Raw genomic sequence first — 21,465 nt, forward strand, 5'->3', positions numbered from 1 at the left:
GCTTTGTTTCAGGTTTAATTCTCACGGTCCTCGGTGGAGATTTGCACCACCAAGGGAAACTAGGTGGGAGAAAACAGTTGTCTTTGGAGTTCACGTTGAAATATATAAAATGTAAACTGGCATCTGTGCGTTTGCTTAAAATCCAATAAATGTATGACTCCATGTGTAACCAATCATTTGGAGATGCCAAATGCGCTTAATGCGCATATGCGGCTGACTGGCAATGTCCTCTGACTCATCATGTCCTTTGGTAATGAAAATTAAGCGAAATTGTATTAACAGGTGTAGGCCTAATATCAAGTTCGACACCTCTCAGATAGCATTAGAGCCTGTGATAAAAACATTTTTTGCATAAAGTTTCAATACATTCTAACGGTTTCCTACTAGGGTTGGCCTACTTCCCAAACATCCCTTCACACACCCCAACACTACAATGAAATTATCAAATAATCCAATCATATTTTAAAACAAAGGATATTTGGAAGACATTCCTGATCGTATTCGATATTATTGTTATTATTAGGTTATTTGCATCATTGGCTAAGTGATCTTTTTGATAAATCAACAATAGCCAAACTAATTGTGGTAGGCTAAATGCCACAGTATAGTTTGTGAGTTACTTTTATCTGAACAGCGGTTCCCTGAGCGGTTCCCTGCGCAAAAATTTTTTATATATTTTTTGTATTCGAGCGGCACAAAAGCATGATTGATAGATCATTGGCAAATCACAGAATCCCCTGTTCTTATTTGGCCAATCGTTGGGTATCCTGGGCGGGGCTTGCAGCTCTGCTGGAGTGTATTTTTTCTTCCCTCTCGCAAACCGGAGAGAGAGAATCCCAAAAATGACAACCAGATTGCAGGGGAGCAGAGCAGAGAGTGAGTGAGAGAGAGACTGGGAGAAAGAAAGAACTCAACAACCCGTTCAGTTTCAGAGAGAGAACAGAGAATCAGCCAGCGCATGTTTTATTTTACAGCTTCATACTCGGCATCTTGTGGAAAATCCCGACTTTAGAAATGTAGTTGGATACAAAGAAAACCTGAGAAGAGTACACCAATGTGTTTTTGAAAACAAAAGCGTTAGCATAAACGTTTCCTGTTTTTTGACAGCGTAGTGGAACGGAGAACCCCTTGGTTTGAACCCTGTTCTCCTCTCCAGTTGTGCGAAGATCACTGTCTGCTACAATACAACCGTCAAGATGTGTGACCTGATGCCAGCTTCGCAACCTTCTGAAAAAATCGGCAAAATGAAAAAGTTGCGAAGAACTTTGTCAGAGAGCTTCAGTCGCATAGGTAAGTAGCCTACCCCTACTGTAGCGGTTATAGTGCAACAATGCATAGCCTATCGCAGTACTAACGGTTATGGAAAACGGTGCTGCTGTAGCCTAGGGAACTAAGTTATTCTAATAATGTCCACCCCAGCTAGTCGGGACGATAGCGGAATTTCACTATTACAAAAAGCTTTACACAAAAAACACAGGTGGCATTCACACTTGTGGCAATCACTTTTACGACATTACGATGATGCATTATGGCAATAACTGTCATTGTGATGCTGCCATTCAACACATTGTTACACTGTGACGGTAAATTACATTAACCAGATTGCATTCTAAATACATGGCTGTCATATTAGCTATGTGAATATTGTAAATGGTTAGTTCATGTTGAGTGTTATCATTACTGCCATATAAACATCGGTAATTGCCGATGTGCTTATTGTAAAACTGGAAGAAGCTTGCTATCCAAATGGTCCGCGTGCGTAAACTCAGGCATCTAAGCAGGTACACACACTGCATCTCTCTCTCTCTCTCTCTCTCTCTCTCTCTCTCCCTCTCTCTCTCTCTCCCTCTCTATCTCTCTCTCTCATCCCGGTGTTGGTCTATACGGTTTGGTGCATTAAAGGCTCACCAAAATTCACCCCCTATGTGATTTGTCTCCCCCCAAATTAACGGCTCAGATGCAACAAGAATAGGGAACATTTACCAATATGAGGCTGCATGAAAAAAAAGGTCGGCATTGACTTTTCTGCTGCATGGATTGTCCTTGTCCATGTTGGTCACTGTTGCTGCTGATATCTGCATCAGCGCATCAACGTGGTGCACTGCACTATATAGGCATTGATTGATCACTCACTGTCTGTCTGTGTTTCACGGACGGTTTAACAAAGAGCGTTACAGCTTAGTTTGAGAAGTTAGGCTTCTTATAACCAAGTCATAATGCGACATCCCTAATGTATTCCAGTAGATATTATTATTTCCATACATGTCCTAATAATACACTCACACTCAATGTCACATCATAGTTCAGCCTGGTCTCATAGACTAGACGTAACATAGTAATTGAAAATTCTGGACCCTCAAATTAGTACAATATGTTACCTTTGGTATGATTACATAAGACAGATTGTTACTTATGGCAACAAAAACGAAGGTAGGGTGGTTGGTCGGGGTGGAAAGGTTGCGAGTTCAAAGCTCATCATGGACAAGTTTAGAATTCTAGCTACTTTGCAACTACTTAGCATGTTAGCTAACCCTTCCCCATAACCCTAATACTAACCTTAACCCTTCTAGTTAACCCTTCCCTTAACCCTAACCATAATCCTTTAACCTACACTACTGTTCAAAAGTTTGGGGTCACTTAGAAATGTCCTTGTTTTTGAAAGAAAAGCACATTTTTTGTCCATTAAAATAACATCAAATTGATCAGTAATACTGTGTAGATATTATTCATGTTTTAATGACTATTGTAGCTGGAAACGGCTGATTTTTAATGGAATATCTACATAGGCGTACAGAGGCCCATTATCAGCAATCATCACTCCTGTGTTCCAATGGCACGTTGTGTTAGCTAATCCAAGTTGATCATTTTAATAGACTAATTGATCATTAGAAAACCCTTTTGCAATGATGTTAGCACACCTGAAAACTGTTGTTCTGATTAAAGAAGAAATAAAACTGTCCTTCTTTAGACTAGTTGAGTATCTGAAGCATCAGCATTTGTGGGTTCGATTACAGGCTCAAAATGGCCAGAAACAAAGCACTGTCTTCTGAAACTCGTCAGTCTATTCTTGTTCTGAGAAATGAAGGTTATTCCATGCGACAAATGGCCAAGAAACTGAATATCTCGTATAACGCTGTGAACTACTCCCTTCACAGAACAGCGCAAACTGGCTCTATCCAGAATAGAAAGAAGAGTGGGAGGCCCCGGTGCACAACTGAGCAAGAGGACAAGTACATTAGAGTGTCTAGTTTGAGAAACAGACGCCTCACAAGTCCTCCTCTCCTCAACTGGCAGATTCATTAAATAGTACCCGCAAAACACCAGTCTCAACGTCAACAGAGAAGAGGTGACTCCAGGATGCTGGCCTTCTAGGCAGAGTTCCTCTGTCCAGTTTCTGTGTTCTTTTGCCCATCTTAATCTTTTCTTTTTATTGGCCATTCTGAGATATGGCTTTTTCTTTGCAACTCTTCCTAGAAGGCCAGCATCTCGGAGTCGCCTCTTCACTGTTGATGTTAAGACTGGTGTTTTGCGGGTACTTTATAATGATGCTGCCAGCTACAATCATTCTAGCTGGCATGATTGTAGCTCTAGCTACAATCAAGCTACAAGCATGGTCCAATTTGATGTGGACCATGATTGTAGGCTATTTATCCTACCTTGCTATTCCAGGCTATGCTACCACCTTGCATGTCAATTGCTAACTGTGCTAAGCTCATGTACAGTAGGATCTGCAAAATCACAACTCTATCCTTGTCTTTTGACTGTTACTGTGTATTTACAGTACATCACTATGACAATGCAGCCTTCTGAGGTTAGCCGGGATGAGACTGTTGGCCTACTTCAGGGATCATCAACTAGATTCAGCTACGGGCTGATTTTTTCTTGAGCGGATGGTCAGGGGGCCGGAACATAATCACAAATCATTTGTAGACTGCAAATTGACTAAAACATAAGAATTTTAAACCTTTCTTACATTTGTACACGATCGCATACACTGTATATCTCTGTATTATGTGTGGGAATACTTTGGAACCGATTTCCCAATTATTATTTTTTATGTCCAACAATAATAACAATAATAAAAAAAAGTATGATTTTATTTTTAAAAAAAAAATCACCCGTGGGCCGCCAGTTGTGGAACCCTGGCCAACTGTATATGTCAATATATATAAAACAACTTTTATTTAACCTTTATTTAACCTTTATATTTTACTTTGTCACCATAAATAATAACTTGCTTTACTGTTGAATAATTAATATATATATCCCACACGGATGAAACGTTGCATCGTTTGTCGTCTTCGTTTGGAAAGAGAATGGCATGCATTTTATTTTAGCTTGTTCCTCTGCTTACAAATTCACATTCATCCCATAAGCATGGAATACAAATGTAGTCTGAGTGATTTAAGGAGGTTAGTTTAGTTGTAGCTTCAAGGGGGATATGTTTCATGTAGGATATAAAGGAAAGCAGTAGAAGTTATGGGCCGATTTGGTTTTCTGAAATGTGAGAGTATTTGTTTTTTCTTCTTTACTTTCGAGTGAAGTTGGGCAAAAATTGTCTCCCTGTTTTTCTCCCTTTATGTTGTATGACTCCCACACAGTTCTTTCCTTGATGATCAGAAATGCATGCAGTTGATGTAGACTATTCTTTCTTTTCTATGCTCCTCCTTACCATGGTATAACACAGTGACTTGTAGACAGGTGATATCATTTACAGTATCTTATATTTATGTTCTAGAATACGAGTCCATGTTTAGTTCTGTTTTGGAAATGTTCAATATGTCAGACTTGTATGTGAAGGAGTGTTCAAACTAATAACAATGGTACAGAGTCTTGTGTATTGACTCAAGTCCCCATTTACTGTAGTTGTAATGATCCTGCTGTGTTTTCTACTTTGAGGAAATTCTCCTCTCCTCTATGTGTCTCTGTTCTATGATGAGAAAGATGCAATTCTTTGGCTCCGCGTCTAGATGACTCTGCCTCAAAACAATGCCATTGACATGAATAAGTCATTTTACATCAAGGCCAAACAAAATACTGTTACTCCCATCTGCAACTTCCCCTTTCTCATTGTGACAGATTAGTTGTGATACCCTCCAATCAGATAATTATTATTGACTTAATTATGAGAAATTTGTAATGAAAAATATATTTATTAGGCTATGTTTCCGAAAAGCATTTTTCAGCACTCCTCCCAGGCAATGTGGATTGGTTTGTCTTTCACAGTTAAAAACAAAGCTAAAGATAAGATCTGGTTGGCACTGAATGTGCCATACAGTACATCTAGCTGTCAAGGAGGAAACAATCACACCGGCAACACAGCATTGTTTACCTTCCTTTTCATAAATACGAAGAATATAGCTGTCCAGTGCAATCACTATGACTTCCTGTAATTATATTTATAGTGGAGAGAGAAGACAAGACCTCCTCAGTCACAACAATGGGCTGCTAGTGTTGTGTTGCTCTTTCCCTGCCACACCTGGGTTCAAATATTGTTTGAAATCTTTCAAAATTACTTAGCATTTGTTTAAGCCTGCCTAGAATGCCATGTGGGTGGGGTGTGCACTTTTGGGACTATTCTATTGGGTTCTGTTGCGCCAGGCAAGATCGATCAAGCACAGCTAAAGTATATTTAAAGATTTCCAATACTATTTGAAGTGAACCCAGGTGTGTTCCCAGCCATTCACTAGTCTACTAATGATGATGCAGTGTCTGAAAGGTCAGTCTAATAAAGCACAAACAAACTCTTCTTCTGAACGCTGCCAGTGTCGGAGCATGTTGATTGACCTCGGACTGTCTGCCTGAGTGTCTGCCTTAATGAAGGAAGCATAATGAATCTATATCACACGAATAGGAAATCAGGACACCATTACAGGGCTGTGTGTGTGCGTACTGTAGGTGTGTACGTGTGTGTGTGGGTTATGAGTGAGTGCACACTGTGGTTGTAGTCACAGTTTTTGTTCCCTGTTCAAAAGACGTCAATGTGAGCTTGATTTTCTTCTTCTCTCTATTTTCAGCTTTCAAGAAAGAGGACAGTGGCTTTGATGAGGTGAGTTCAAAACCAATGAAATTTGGACAGCTGGTGAAATGATTGGCACATTTTTCAGTGCAATACAACAATATTTGATGTTAATGCCTATTGTGTTTATTGTGTGGTATCATGGATTGAATTCATAGACAGACAATACTGTGGTGGTACTGTATGCAGTTCAGTAATTTATTTCTATGAACAGTCATTAGATAGGATTTGTAATGTATTTATGTGTACTGCATCAGGGCTGTCCTATCATCTCAGTAGTCCTAGTCCTCTGGGCCAGTGTTTGTCACTAGGAAGCCAACCAGACACATTATTCTGTGGACAGAGAAACTAACATCAGAATGATGAAAGTATTAGAGAATGTTTTCCCAATGTATAGCAATGCTTGCATGCGCGTGTGTGTGTGTGAGTGTGCTTGCATGCGCGCGTGTGTTGATGAGGAAGCCGATAAGGCCGTAGACACTAGGATGTAAATGTTAAATGCGTTGGCAGGGAAATTCTGCTTGCTTGCTCTTTTGTGTTGAAGTAACATAGATTTTCTTCCCAAGCCCTCAATGCGGTGCTTTAGATTGGTATCTAAAGAGATGTTCTAGGTGAAAGATAAGGCTTAACTCCTGTGGTCTCTAAGCCTTTCCCTTTTCCAGTTGGAAATTCAAGTACACAAGGTGTAGAGAGACTGAGGAGACAGCAGCCAATGTGAATGTTTGCTGATCTTGCTTTGGTTAATGATAACCTTATCTGTTCAGCTTATGAAGGCGGTGATGCTACAGGCAAACCAGGGATTGCATTAACTAACTGAACAGCTCTACACTACACAATTTTGCCACAAATTCCCCACGTTTTTGCCGTCCCAGATCGGGGTGAAATCCTTTGAACTTGGGCTAGGATCAATACGTCGGGACTCGCATAGTTTGAGTGGGTCAAGGACGCACCGATGATGGCTGTTGCGTTCTCCAGACCCCTGTCATATGTCCCGATAATTTTGGTTGTGCATCTTGTAGTATGAGCAGTGCTACGACGAGATTGGGCAAGGACTGCTGCCAATAGCCAATGAGCAGTCAGCATGTGAGACCAAAGCAATGATGGCGTAAAGGAAAGCAACAACAACACGCACCGTGTGGACCGAGGTGATGGAGGACAGATTGGTGGAGCTGTGGAGAGAACTTGGCTGCCTTCAATGTGCAAGTTCGTTTTACATGGCCCGGTGCCCCAGATAAGCGCAGTTTGCTCATTCCATTGGTCCTTAAGTGAAATCTCCACCCACCACGCAAAACAAACTCTACCAATATTACATCTGTGTCCTACCATGACATAAACCAAAAAGATAAATTCATATTATCGTTATTATTTCATTTTAAGTTCATATTCTGCGCCTCCGGCTTTTTAAAAATGTTTCTGCACATAATAATGTGCACACCTATAAAACAGCTCACTGTTTGCGTGTCAGCATTTTCTTCCTACGACAACCGAGAAACGCAGGGCAGGATCATCTAGGGAATCATTGTGTAATGTGAGCAGCCACGTCCTGGGGTTGAGGATGGAAGGAAGGAAATATTTGGGACAAGGAAATCATGAAATGTGACCACGTCCAAGTTGTTAAGATTTTAGAAGTCATGTAGTGTAAAATCTCTGGGGATGTCCCCTCCTCCCATGTCCCTGTATTCTTGCAAAGCCCTACACAGATTATAAGAGTGATGGGCAATTACTCTTTGCTGCCCTCTCTCTCTCTCTCTCTCTCTCTCTCTCTCTCTCTCTCTCTCTCGCTCTCTGTCTGTCTCTTTCTCTCTGTCTCTTTCTCTCTCCCTCTGTCTCTCTCTGTGTCTCTCTCTGTGTCTCTCTCTGTCTCTCTCTGTCTCTCTCTCTCTGTCTCTCTCTGTCTCTCTGTCTCTCTCTCTGTCTCTCTCTCTCTCTCTGTCTCTCTCTATGTTCCTCTGTCCTTTTCTTTCCTTTCACCCTCTTTCTTTCTGAGGTCCAGGCCACGGATCAACATCTCTCTTAGGACTTTACATAACACTGGCCTGGACTGGTGCTCACTGCCCTCTCTGTCACTCTCTGTCTCTTTCTCTCACTCTCTCTCTCCTTGTCCCGCTCTCCCTACCACCTGTCAGTTCATAATGAGCATCGTCTCTCCCTGCTTGTGTATAGAGAATCTGACCACTGGTGGACTTACCATTAGGTAGAAGAGGCAATTGCCTCAGGCCTCACATCATCAATGGACCTCATGAGCTGGGCATTTTAAAATAATATTAAAATAAATTCTCCCCCCCCCCCCCCCCCCTCCGCTCGAAACAATAAATACATCTCCATCATAATCTGTGTTTAAGATAGAGATATCCACCGATGTTGGCGGAAGGTGGCAGAGCTACAGCAGTGTTTGTCAAATTAGATAACTCGGTACCAGGGTGAAAAATGAATGGAAGTGAATAGGGCATTTCCACTTCAAAGGTATATAGGTTTTTTCATGTATGAATATGTCATTCAATTAGTTTCTATAGGATAATAGCAGTAAGGCCAAATGTAATATTTCATCAAATAATATTTTTGTAACCTAAAATTCTAAATCAAATATCTAAATCGTCCGTGGTATGAGCATCTTAAAACAATTCCATATGTTTGTTTAGAAGTAGTCTCACGTTGCCATACCTCCAAAATCGCGTCGCTGTGTGGAGAATTTTGTATTGCAAAAACAGTTTGAATGGTCCTCTGGCTCCTAGCGGCAATATTTTGATTGGGTGTTTTCAAGAACCCTCCCCCACATGCCTATTGGTCCCAGGTGTTATGTTCGGCACTGTTTTCTGACCGGATAGGACACATTTTGCAGAGAGTTGGTCCGTATGCTAGTTTGCAACATTGCAATGGTTTACGTCTGGTCTCCACCCCATTTTGCTATTTAGGAAGGACTGGTTCTCGACCCAGCCCTGGGTACTTGGACTCTAGGAGGATACAATACACATTTCTTCAGTAAAAAGGCAGGTGCTGCTGATAAAACTGCCATCGTTGTCTAAGCAGAGGACATTACATTATGTGTAGCCCATTTATCTGACGCTGTCTGGCATGTCATACTCTTTTTTTGGCCAGACAGCATCAGATATTGTCACGCCCTGACCTTAGAGAGCCGTTTTAGTTCTCTATTTGGTTAGGTCAGGGTGTGGTGTGGGGTGGGCATTCTATGTTATCTATTTCTTTGTTTTGGCCGAGTATGGTTCCCAATCAGAGGCAGCTGTCTATCGTTGTCTCTGATTGGGAATCATACCCTGGAGGCAGGCCGGGGAGTATTGCCGTTCGAAGGAGGAGATTGAAGCAGTGAGAGCAGAACGACGACGATACGAGGAACTAGCACGGCAACGACGGAAGCACGAGGGGCACATGGGGAGATTGGCAGAGTCAGGGTTGAGACCTGAGCCAACTTCCCATGCTTACCGTGGGGAGCATGTGACCAGTCGGGCACCGTGTTATGCGGTGATGCGCACTGTATCTCCAGTGCGCATTCACAGCCCGGTGTGCTTGTTGCCGGCTCCCCGCATTTGCCGGGCTAAAGTGAGCATTCAGCCAGGACGGATTGTGCCGGCTCAGCGCTCCTGGTCTCCAGTGTGTCTCCTCGGCCCAGGATATCCTGCGCCAGCTCTACGCACTGTGTCGCCAGTGCGCCTTCACAGCCCAGTTCGTCCTGTGCCAGCGTCCCGCACGTGCCGGACTAAAGTGAGTATTCAGCCAGGATGGGTTGTGCTAGCTCTACGCTCCAGACCTCCAGTGCGCCTTCACGGTCCAGTATATCCTGCACCGGTTCTACGCATCAGGTCTCCAGTGCGCCTCCACAGCCCTGTACGTCCTGTGCCTGCTCCCCACACTCCCTGAAGTGCGTGTTCCCAGTCAGGTATGTCCTGTGCCTGCTCCCCGCACTCTCCCTGAAGTGCGTGTCACCAGTCTGGTGCCACCTGTCCCGGCTCCATGCACTAGGCCTCCAGTGCGCCTGCTCAGTCCGGTGTGTCCTGTTCCTGCTCTCCGCACTCGCCCTGAGGTGCGTGTTACCAGTCTGGCGCCACCTGTGCCAGCCCCACACATCAGGCCTCCGGTGCGCCTTCCCGTTCCAGAGCTTCTGGCGACAGTTCCCAGTCCAGAGCTTCTGGCGACAGTTCCCAGTCCAGAGCTTCCGGCGACAGTTCCCAGTCCAGAGCTTCCGGCGACAGTTCCCAGTCCAGAGCTTCCGGCGACAGTTCCCAGTCCGGAGCCTCCTGAGACGGCCTACATTCCGGAACCTCCTGAGACGGCCTGCAGTCCGGAGCCTCCTGAGACGGCCTGCAGTCCGGAGCCTCCTGAGACGGCCTGCAGTCCGGAGTCTCCAGCGGCGGTCTGCAGTCCGGAGTCTCCAGCGGCGGTCTGCAGTCCGGAGTCTCCAGCGGCGGTCTCCAGTCCAGAACCTCCAGCGGGGGTTCCCAATTCAGAGCTTCCGGCGACAGTTCTCAGTCCAGAGCTTCCGGCGACAGTTCCCAGTCCGGAGCCTCCTGAGACGGCCTACATTCCGGAACCACCTGAGACGGCCTTCAGTCCCGAGCCTCCTGAGACGGCCTTCAGTCCCGAGCCTCCTGAGACGGCCTTCAGTCCGGAGCCTCCTGAGACGGCCTGCAGTCCGGAGCCTCCTGAGACGGCCTGCAGTCCGGAGTCTCCAGCGGCGGTCTGCAGTCCGGAGTCTCCAGCGGCGGTCTGCAGTCCGGAGTCTCCAGCGGCGGTCTCCAGTCCAGAACCTCCAGCGGGGGTTCCCAATTCGGAGCTTCCGGCGACAGTTCCCAGTCCAGAGCTTCCGGCGACAGTACCCAGTCCGGAGCCTCCTGAGATGGCCTACATTCCGGAACCACCTGAGACGCCTTCAGTCCCGAGCCTCCTGAGACGACCTTCAGTCCCGAGCCTCCTGAGACGGCCTTCAGTCCGGAGCCTCCTGAGACGGCCTGCAGTCCGGAGCCTCCTGAGACGGCCTGCAGTCCGGAGCCTCCTGAGACGGCCTGCAGTCCGGAGTCTCCAGCGGCGGTCTGCAGTCCGGAGTCTCCAGCGGCGGTCTGCAGTCCGGAGTCTCCAGCGGCGGTCTCCAGTCCAGAACCTCCAGCGGGGGTTCCCAATTCGGAGCCTCCGGCGTTGATCCACGGTCCGGTTGATCCACGGTCCAGTTGATCCACGGTCCGGTTCCTCCGGCGACGATCCACGGTCCGGTGACACAAAAGCGGAGGGATCAGGGAGCGGAGCGGGGGCAACGCCCCGAATCGGAACCGCCACCAAGGGTTGATGCCCACCTGGACCCTCCCCTATAGGTTCAGGTTTGCGGCCGGGAGTCCGCACCCTTCGGGGGGGGGGGGGGGGGGTACTGTCACGCCCTGACCTTACAGAGACGTTTTATTTCTCTATTTGGTTAGGTCAGGGTGTGATGTGGCGTGGGCATTCTATGTTATCTATTTCTTTGTTTTGGCCGAGTAGGGTTCCCAATCTGAGGCAAGTGTCTATCGTTGTCTCTGATTGGGAATCATACTTAGGCAGCCTTTTCCCACCTGTGTTTTGTGGGTAGTTGTTTTCTGTTTTGTTATTCTGTACCTGACAGAACTGTGCGCTTTCGTTTTTCCCTCACGTTATTTTGTTTGAGTGTTTTTTGATAATAAAAATCATGAACACTTACCACGCTGCGCTTTGGTCCACTCCTTCCAACGAAACCCGCACCAGATATATGGGCTACATATAGTAAGACAGAGGGGTGCTGTTTCGCTAGCTCGGATGCTTTCGTCGGTGAGATAGTTTTAGCCTCTTGCGAATTGAAGGAAAGTTGGTGGGTGCACAGTGCACTGTTTGGATGCTGGAATTATTTTTGGATGAATGTGCGAAGGTAACCTACTTTTGAAGTGATTATTTGACAATCAGATAAAAAGATCATGACTGGTTGTGTTCAAATTAAAAGGTAATACAGACTGGTCTCTGACTGAGGCCTCCAAATCACTAAGCCCGCCCCTGGCACTGACTGAACTCTTTCTCTCTCTCAATTCAATTCAATTTAAGGGCTTTATTGGCATGGGAAACATATGATAACATTTTCAATGCAAGTGAACTAGATAATAAACAAAATTGGGAAAAAAACGATACAATGTTTACAGTAAACATTACACTCACAAAAGTTCCAAAAGAATAAAGACATTACAAATGTCATATTATGTGCAAATAGTTAAATCACAAAAGGGAAAATAAATAAACATAAATATGGGTTGTATTTACAATGGTGTTTGTTCTTCACTGGTTGCCCTTTTCTTGTCTCAACAGGTTGCAAATCTTGCTGCTGTGATGGCACACTGTGGTATTTAACCCAATAGATATGGGAGTTTATCAAAATTGGGTTTGTTTTCTAATTCATTTACATTTACATTTACGTCATTAAGCAGACGCTCTTATCCAGAGCGACTTACAAATTGGTGCATTCACCTTATGATATCCAGTGGAACAGCCACTTTACAATAGTACATCTATATCTTTTTTGGGGGGGGGGGTTAGAAGGATTACTTAATCCTATCCCAGGTATTCCTTAAAGAGGTGGGGTTTCAGGTGTCTCCGGAAGGTGGTGATTGACTCCGCTGTCCTGGCGTCGTGAGGGAGCTTGTTCCACCATTGGGGTGCCAGAGCAGCGAACAGTTTTGACTGGGCTGAGCGGGAACTGTGCTTCCAAAGAGGTAGGGAGGCGAGCAGGCCAGAGGTGGATGTGCCCTTCTTTGGGTGTAGGGACTGATCAGAGCCTGAAGGTACGGAGGTGCCGTTCCCATCACAGCTCCATAGGCAAGCACCATGGTCTTGTAGCAGATGCGAGCTTCAACTGGAAGCCAGTGGAGTTTGCGGAGGAGCGGGGTGACGTGAGAGAACTTGGGAAGGTTGAACACCAGACGGGCTGCGGCGTTCTGGATGAGTTGTAGGGGTTTAATGGCACAGGCAGGGAGCCCAGCCAACAGCGAGTTGCAGTAATCCAGATGGGAGATGACAAGTGCCTGGATTAGGACCTGCGCCGCTTCCTGTGTGAGGCAGGGTCGGACTCTGTGAATGTTGTAGAGCATGAATCTTCAGGATCGGGTCACCGCCTTGATGTTAGCGGAGAACGACAGGGTGTTGTCCAGGGTCACGCCAAGGCTCTTAGCACTCTGGGAGGAGTGGATCTGTGTAATCTGAGGGAAATATGTCTCTCTTATGTGGTCATACATTTGGCAGGAGGTTAGGAAGTGCAGCTCAGTTTCCACCTTATTTTGTGGGCAGTGTGCACATAGCCCGTCTTCTCTTGAGAGCCAGGTCTGCCCACGGCGGCCTTTCTCAATAGCAAGGCTATGCTCACTGAGTCTGTACATAGTCAAAGCTTTCCTTAAGTTTCGGTCAGTCACAGTGGTCAGGTATTCTTCCACGGTGTACTCTCTGTTTAGGGCCAAATAGCATTCTAGTTTGCTCAGTTTTTTTGTTAATTCTTTCCAATGTGTCAAGTAATTATCTTTTTGTTTTCTCATGATTTGGTTGGGTCTAATTGTGTTGCTGTCCTGGGGCTCTGTGGGGTCTGTTTGTGTTTGTAAACAGAGCCCCAGGACCAGCTTGCTTAGGGGACTCTTCTCCAGGTTCATCTCTCTGTAGGTGATGGCTTTGTTATAGAAGGTTTGGAAATCGCTTCCTTTTAGGTGGTTGTAGAATTTAACAGCTCTTTTCTTGATTTTGAATTATTATTATTATGGCTAGAGGTCGACCGATTATGATTTTTCAACGCCGATACCGATTATTGGGAGGCCAAAAAAGCCGATACCGATTAATCGGCCGTTGTTTTTTTTTGTTTTGTAATAATGACAATTACAACAATACTGAAAGAATACTTATTTTAACTTAATATAATACATAAATAAAATCAATTTAGCCTCAAATAAATAATGAAACATGTTCAATTTGGTTTAAATAATGCAAAAACAAAGTGTTGGAGAAGAAAGTAAAAGTGCAATATGTGCCATGTAAAAAAGCTAACGTTTAAGTTCCTTGCTCAGAACCTGAGAACATATGAAAGCTGGTGATTCCTTTTAACATGAGTCTTCAATATTCCCAGGTAAGATGTTTTAGGTTGTAGTTATTATAGGAATTTTAGGACTATTTCTCTCTATACAATTTGTATTTCATATACCTTTGACTATTGGATGTTCTTATAGGCACTTTAGTTTTGCCAGTGTAACAGTATAGCTTCCGTCCCTCTCCTCGCTCCTACCTGGGCTTGAACCAGGAACACATCGACAAAAGCCACCCTCGAAGCAGCGTTACCCATGTAGAGCAAGGGGAAACAACTACTCCAAGTCTCAGAGCGAGTGACGTTTGAAACGCTATTAGCGCGCACCCGGCTAACTAGCTAGCCATTTCACATCGGTTACACCAGCCTAATCTTGGGAGTTGACAGGCTTGAAGTCATAAACAGTGCAATGCATTGCGAAGGGCTGCTGGCAAAACGCACGAAAGTGCTATTTTGAATGAATGCTTACGAGCCTGCTGCTGCCTACCATCGCTCAGTCAAACTGCTCTATCAAATCATAGACTTAATTATAACATAATAACATACAGAAATACGAGCCTTAGATCATTAATATGGTCGAATCCGGAAACTATCATCTCGAAAACAAAACGTTATTCCTGTTACATTGCACAACCTTCAATGTTATGTCATAATTACGTCGAATTCTGCGAAATTAGTTCGCAACGAACCAGGCGGCCCAAACTGTTGCATATACCCTGACTGCGTGCAATGAACGCAAAATGACACAATTTCACCTGGTTAATATTGCCTGCTAACCTGGATTTCTTTTAGCTAAATATGCAGGTTTAAAAATATATACTTCTGTGTATTGATTTTAAGAAAGGCATTGATGTTTATGGTTAGGTACAGTTGTGCAACGATTGTGCTTTTTTCGCAAATGCGCTTTTGTTAAATCATCCCCCGTTTGGCAAAGTCGGCTGTCTTTGTTTGGAATAAATAGTCTTCACAGTTCGCAACGAGCCAGGCGGCCCAAACTGCTGCATATACCCTGACTCTGTTTGCAAGAGAAGTGACACATTTTCCCTAGTTATAAAAAATTCATGTTAGCAGGCAATATTAACTAAATATGCAGGTTTAAAAATATATACTTGTGTATTGATTTTAAGAAAGGCATTGATGTTTATGGTTGGAACAACGTGTACCTAAGCGATTATATGCAACGCAGGACAGGTTAGATAAACTGGTAATATCATCAACCATGTGTAGTTAACCTCTCTAGGGTAGGTGGCACCAAATCGTCCCACCTACGTAACAGCCAGTGTAATCCCGTGGCGCGTTATTCAAAAACCTCAAAAATGCAAAAACTTCAATTTTTCAAACATATGACTATTTTACACCATTTTAAAGACAAGACTCTCGTTAATCTAACCACACTGTCCGATTTCAAAAAGGCTTTACAACGAAAGCAAAACATTAGATTATGTCAGCAGAGTACCCAGCCAGAAATAATCAGACACCCATTTTTCAAGCTAGGATATAATGTCACATAAACCCAAACCACAGCTAAATGCAGCACTAACCTTTGATGATCTTCATCAGATGACAACCCTAGGACATTATGTTATACAATACATGCATGTTTTGTTCAATCAAGTTCATATTTATATCAAAAAACAGCTTTTTACATTAGCATGTGACTAGCATGTGACTAGCATTCCCACCGAACACTGCCGGTGAATTTACTAAATTACTCACGATAAACGTTCACAAAAAGCATAACAATTATTTTAAGAATTATAGATACAGAACTCCTCTATGCACTCGATATGTCCTATTTTAAAATAGCTTTTCGGTGAAAGCACATTTTGCAATATTCTCAGTAGATAGCCCGGCATCACAGGGCTAGCTATTTAGACACCCAGCAAGTTTAGCACTCAGCAAAGTCACATTTACTATAAGAAAAATGTTATTACCTTTGCTGTCTTCGTCAGAATGCACTCCCAGGACTTCTACTTCAATAACAAATGTTGGTTTGGTTCAAAATAATCCATAGTTATATCCAAACAGCGGCGTTTTGTTCGTGCGTTCAAGACACTATCCGAAAGGGTAAATATGTGTGACGAGCATGGCGCAATTCGTGACAAAAAAATTCTAAATATTCCATTACTGTACTTCGAAGCATGTCAACCGCTGTTTAAAATCAATTTTTATGCCATTTTTCTCATAAAAAAGCGATAATATTCCGACCGGGAATCTGCGTTTAGGTAAACAGACGAAAGAAAATAAAGCATTCGGTCGACTCGGGCACGCGCCTAAGCCCATAGTAATCTGTTCGGCCACTTGCCAAAAGCGATAATGTGTTTCAGCCAGAGGCTGCCTCGATATCGTTCAGCTTTTTCCCGGGCTCTGAGAGCCTATGGGAGCCGTAGGAAGTGTCACGTTAGAGCAAAGATCCTCAGTCTTCAATAAAAAGAGCCAAGATAAAACACAACTTGTCAGACAGGCCACTTCCTGCATGGAATCTTCTCAGGTTTTGGCCTGCCATTTGAGTTCTGTTATACTCACAGACACCATTCAAACAGTTTTAGAAACTTCAGGGTGTTTTCTATCCAAAGCCAATAATTATATGCATATTCTAGTTACTGGGCAGGAGTAGTAACCAGATTAAATCGGGTACGTTTTTTATCCGGCCGTGTCAATACTGCCTCCTAGCCCTAACAGGTTAACTAGTGATTATGATTGATTGATTGTTTTTTATAAGATAAGTTTAATGCCAGCTAGCAACTTACCTTGGTTTCTTACTGCATTCGCGTAACAGGCAGGCTCCTCGTGGAGTGCAATGTAAAGCAGGTGGTTAGAGCGTTGGACTAGTTAACCGTAAGGTTGCAAGATTGAATCCCTGAGCTGACAAGGTAAAAATCTGTCGTTCTGCCCCTGAACAAGGCAGTTAACCCACCGTTCTTAGGCCGTCATTGAAAATAAGAATGTGTTCTTAACTGACTTGCCTAGTTAAATAAAGATTTAAAAAAAATAATACTTATATACAAATCGGCCAAATCGGCGTCCAAAAATACCGATTTCCGATTGTTATGAAAACTTGAAATCGGCCCTAATTAATCGGCCATTACGATTAATCGGCCGACCTCTAATTATGGTATTATTTGGTCTCACTCTCTCTCTTTATCTCTCTCTTGCTCTCCCTCCACCTTTCTCTTTCCCACTTTCCCTCTTTCTCTCTCTCTCTCTCTCTCTCCCTCCCTCTCTCACTCGCTCACTCTCTTGTAATCTGCAGTCTCAGCTCTGTGGTTGCACTGAGGAAGTGATTATGCTCATTTTAAGACTTTGCCATCACTGGGGCTTTGGACAAGTCATTATTTGTGTTGGCACTGGAGTCTAGCTGTATATAAAATGTCTGTATATAAAATCTAAGTTATTTAACATTGGCATTAGTTATGTTTCCTGTGATTACGCTGATGAACATAGATTAGATATATCGCCACCACCAGTCCATTTTATGCTACTGGGACTTTTGTGGTGAAATAATGTGAACCGGACCGTTCCAAGAAGCTGGTGCCCTGGGAAATAGACCGGACCATTGGCTATAAATGGTCTCTGCCGCCAGATAATTTTTTAAAAGAATTTTGGAAAGAAAAATAGCAATTTCCTATGCAGCACCAGGTTGTCTCTGAGTGAGCAGTAAGGAGAGGAATTAGCCGGCTTGTGTTTGTGTCTTAAAGAAGGGCCCATTGTTTGCTACATTGTTCAGCATTCATCATGGGCAGAACACCACGAGTCTGATTAAATTGTACCCAGAGTAGCTAGCCTACTACACTGCCTGAAGAATTAGCAACAGTACCCTGTTAGTTTGTCTTGATATTAAATTGTTGCTCCAAGGTAATGTGACTGTATCTGGCACAGAAAGAGATATCATCTGGTCATAACTCCCAGAGAAAGAGACCAGTCATCCACAGCAGTCTTTTTCCCCTTTCTCCTATTTTCTTTGTCCCTCTCTCCTCTTCTCTCTGTCCCTGTCTCCTCTTCTCTCTCCCTCTTTCTCTGTTTTTATCCCTCTCCCCATCCTGCACCTATCTCTGCCCTCCCTGATTCCTTCTCTCTTTTCCTCTCTACCCCTCTTTCTACCCATCTCTATACCTCTCTTAAATAACACTGCTGTGGGTATGACTGTTCTATTACAGAAGGCTGTTAGAGAACTCTGGGACACTGTAATACACACACACACACACACACACACACACACACACACACACACACACACACACACACACACACACACACACACACACACACACACACACACACACACACACACACACACTGGAATGCTGAAATGGCCTCTTCCTAAGAGGAAGTCTCAGGAGGCATCATGTTGAGCCATTAGAGTGGGCAGATCGTAAAGGATGGCCTGTGTGTGTGTGTGTGTGTGTGTGTGTGTGTGGTGTGTGTGTGTGTGTGTGTGTGTGTGTGGTGTGTGTGTGTGTGTGTGTGTGTGTGTGTGTGTGTGTGTGTGTGTGTGTGTGCGCGCGCACACGTCCTCAGCTGCTGCCCCATAGACTCAATCCAATTTTAGTTAACATGTAAGCCGAGTTCCATGAGTGTCACTTTGTCTTCACTTCACACATTGTATGCACACAGAGAAATTTAAAGGTGTTGCAACGCAAACAAACAATAACTTCTGTATAATGACAATTGCTAAATATTGTTAGATTAAGGCCAAGGTCTTCAATTATTTCTGGCTATTAATAATACTTTTCTCCCTCATTTTCTACTTTCTCTTTTTCTCTCTTACACTCTCTCTCTTCTGTCTCTGTCGCACGAGAACTTCATTATCTATTCTCAGCAGAATTGGAGTCTGGCACATTGAATAATTGCATGTGTTTGGTGTCAGGATCAGAAATGAATGCAATAAACGTCTTCATCTATCACATTAAAGACTCCAGCGATATTAGTGGAGGAGCCATTAAGACTGAACCGGATGGAAAATGTCATTTATTTCACAGGAAACAAATCACCTTTTGGTCCTTGAGAGTTATCTGAAGGTTTTACAAAGGGAGGAACTGTGCTCTCCTTCATCATTGTCATCATCATCATCTGTGTCATCATCTTTTATGTCATCACTAGCAGTCAGTCACTTCTTGAATAGCAGTATGGTATAGGCTGGAGCCATTCCCCAGGTCTTAGAATGTTAGCGTGCCAAGGGCGGAGGGAGAGAAATGGCCAGAAGAGAGATGCCTGGAATAGTGAATGTTTCCTCCATCAGGGGATGTAGGGAGGGTTGGGTCACAGTTAAGCCCCAGTGAGGAACTGCTAGGTGGGGTAGACGGGGGAGAGAGGAGGAGGAGAAGGGGTAGGGAGGGAGAGAGAGAGGCGCTGTCACGTATTCTGCCATGGTGATCCTTGGGGACGGACACAGCCCAGCAGAATACCCAGATAGACCATGGATTTATCTCACTCTCTCTCTCTCTCTCTCGCACTCTCTCTCTCTCTCTCGCACTCTCTCTCTCTCTCTCGCCTCTCTCTCTCTCTCTCTCTCTCTCACTCTCACTCTCTCTCTCTCTCTCTCTCTCTCTCTCTCTCTCTCTCTCCTCTCTCTCTCTCTCTCCTCTCTCCTCTCTCTCTCTCTCTCTCTCTCTCTCTCTCTCTCTCTCTCACTCTCTCTCTCTCTCTCTCTCTCTCTCTCTCTCTCTCTCTCTCTCTCTCTCTCTCTCTCTCTCTCTCTCTCTCTCTCTCTCTCTCTCTCTCTTACTCTCTCTCTGTTGCTTCATCTCTCGCTTGCTGACTCCATGGAACTCCAGTTCTTTACCAAGACTTTAGCCTTGCTTTCTGTCTCAGAGCACAAATGTCTGTTGTTAGAAACTGGTTGGAATTCCACTGGTGGTTAAGAGAGGAGAGGAGGAGGGGCAGCTGGGACATTATGGATGTATATCATATTTTTCCTGAGTGACATAGAGGTGTGACAGTTTGAATAGCTTGTATTGGATGTCTGTCTCACACCATTAATGACGTTTGAAATGCTGTCAGATCCTGATGACATTGTCATATTGTCCCACGAGCGCACACGTCTGTCCCACGAGCGCACACGTCTGTCCACGAGCGCACACGTCTGTCCCACGAGCGCACACGTCTGTCTCAGGACGCACACATCTGTCTCTAAGCCAAGGTCAGTGGTGATTGTTATTCGGTTAAAACACTTCCCATTGAGAATTCAAAATGCGTAGAAAACTCAAGCTACAAACACCCCCTATTGATTTTTGGTTACAGTCTTCATTGTTCAAAGTTCAATTAAAACAGCGTATTTTGGTGACTTTGAAAAATCCAATCAATGTTCTACATTGATAACATGCGGGGTGGTAGCGTTGATTACAGGGATTGACTCACTGGTTCCTGCTTTCAGGTCCCATTGACTTTCATGTCCTATAATGTTGTTCAAGTAAATCTCCACGTGAATTCAATAACTGTTGAGCTAGAAAGGTGTGGAAAGGAAACGTAAAGGCCACATCTCTGTGAGGAAATCAGGAGGGAAGATAAAAAAGAACGAGTAAGGGCCGTAGAGGCTAAGGAAGAGAGGAGGAGAGGAGAGTACCAGGAGACCAGCAGTGGCCTGCGGTGTGAAACACCATGGTGTCGATAAGAACCTTCCTTCACCCTAACGTTGATAACGCATGCGCACACGCACACTGATAACACACGCAGGTGCCGCCTATGGCTTATCGATTCACCTAGCGGTGCGCTCGCCAATGTCACCCTTCCTGCCCCTGGATGTGTCTCAATATTACCGTCCTCCCCATCCCCAAGCCACAGCGTTCCCGTCCTCCGCGTCTCCTAGATAAGGGACAAGGTCAGAGGTCACCAGGAATCTAGATAACGTCCCTCTCCCGCTTAGCATCACCGTGGGCAACATTAATGTTATCGTCGAGGACTCAAATAAAATAATCAAAGATGACATGCATTGTCTTTCAGGATCATAGACAGGATCAGAAATATCACACCTTTTGTTGTTCTGAGAGACCTTGCAGAGGTGATGGTTCACTGCAGTCAGTGCAGTAGTTGATATCATATACAATAGCTCTACTGGGAGATTGTGGATCCTGTCACTGACAGATACATATCCACCATTCATCTGTAAGTAGGACTGGATCCGCTGTAACTTAGGCTGCAGATTAGAACAGGTAGGATCCATATGCTTTTAAATAGAGAGAAACCAAACCTGTGAGTTCTTACAATGTGATCAGAGGACGACTGACGTCTCACTCATTTCTATGGTCTCTGTAGTTCCCGGGAGAGAGAGATGATTCCCAGAGGTTTCTTCCCGTTCTGTACCGCATGTTGAATATTCCGACCGGAATCATCCGGCTTTAATGACGGCAGGATATCATTTCACACTTTTCGCTCACTGTGCTGCTAACCT

At 44.3% G+C, this 21,465-nt stretch overlaps 1 protein-coding gene across 1 annotated transcript in view; it reads left to right on the plus strand.

The window, feature by feature from the left end:
* The first annotated feature begins 833 nt into the window (after positions 1 to 833).
* LOC106579405 (cyclin-dependent kinase 14) overlaps positions 834 to 21,465 on the plus strand; it is a 216,499-nt gene continuing 195,867 nt past the window's right edge. The window contains exons 1-2 of the mRNA XM_014159277.3: positions 834 to 1,290; positions 6,018 to 6,049. Of these exons, the coding sequence (XP_014014752.1) occupies positions 1,197 to 1,290; positions 6,018 to 6,049 (126 nt within the window). The 5' untranslated portion in view covers positions 834 to 1,196. The remainder of the gene's footprint in view (positions 1,291 to 6,017; positions 6,050 to 21,465) is intronic.

The sequence above is a fragment of the Salmo salar genome, chromosome 02 (assembly GCF_965601325.2).
Source record: "Salmo salar chromosome 02, fSalSal1, whole genome shotgun sequence".
NCBI lineage: Eukaryota > Metazoa > Chordata > Actinopteri > Salmoniformes > Salmonidae > Salmo > Salmo salar.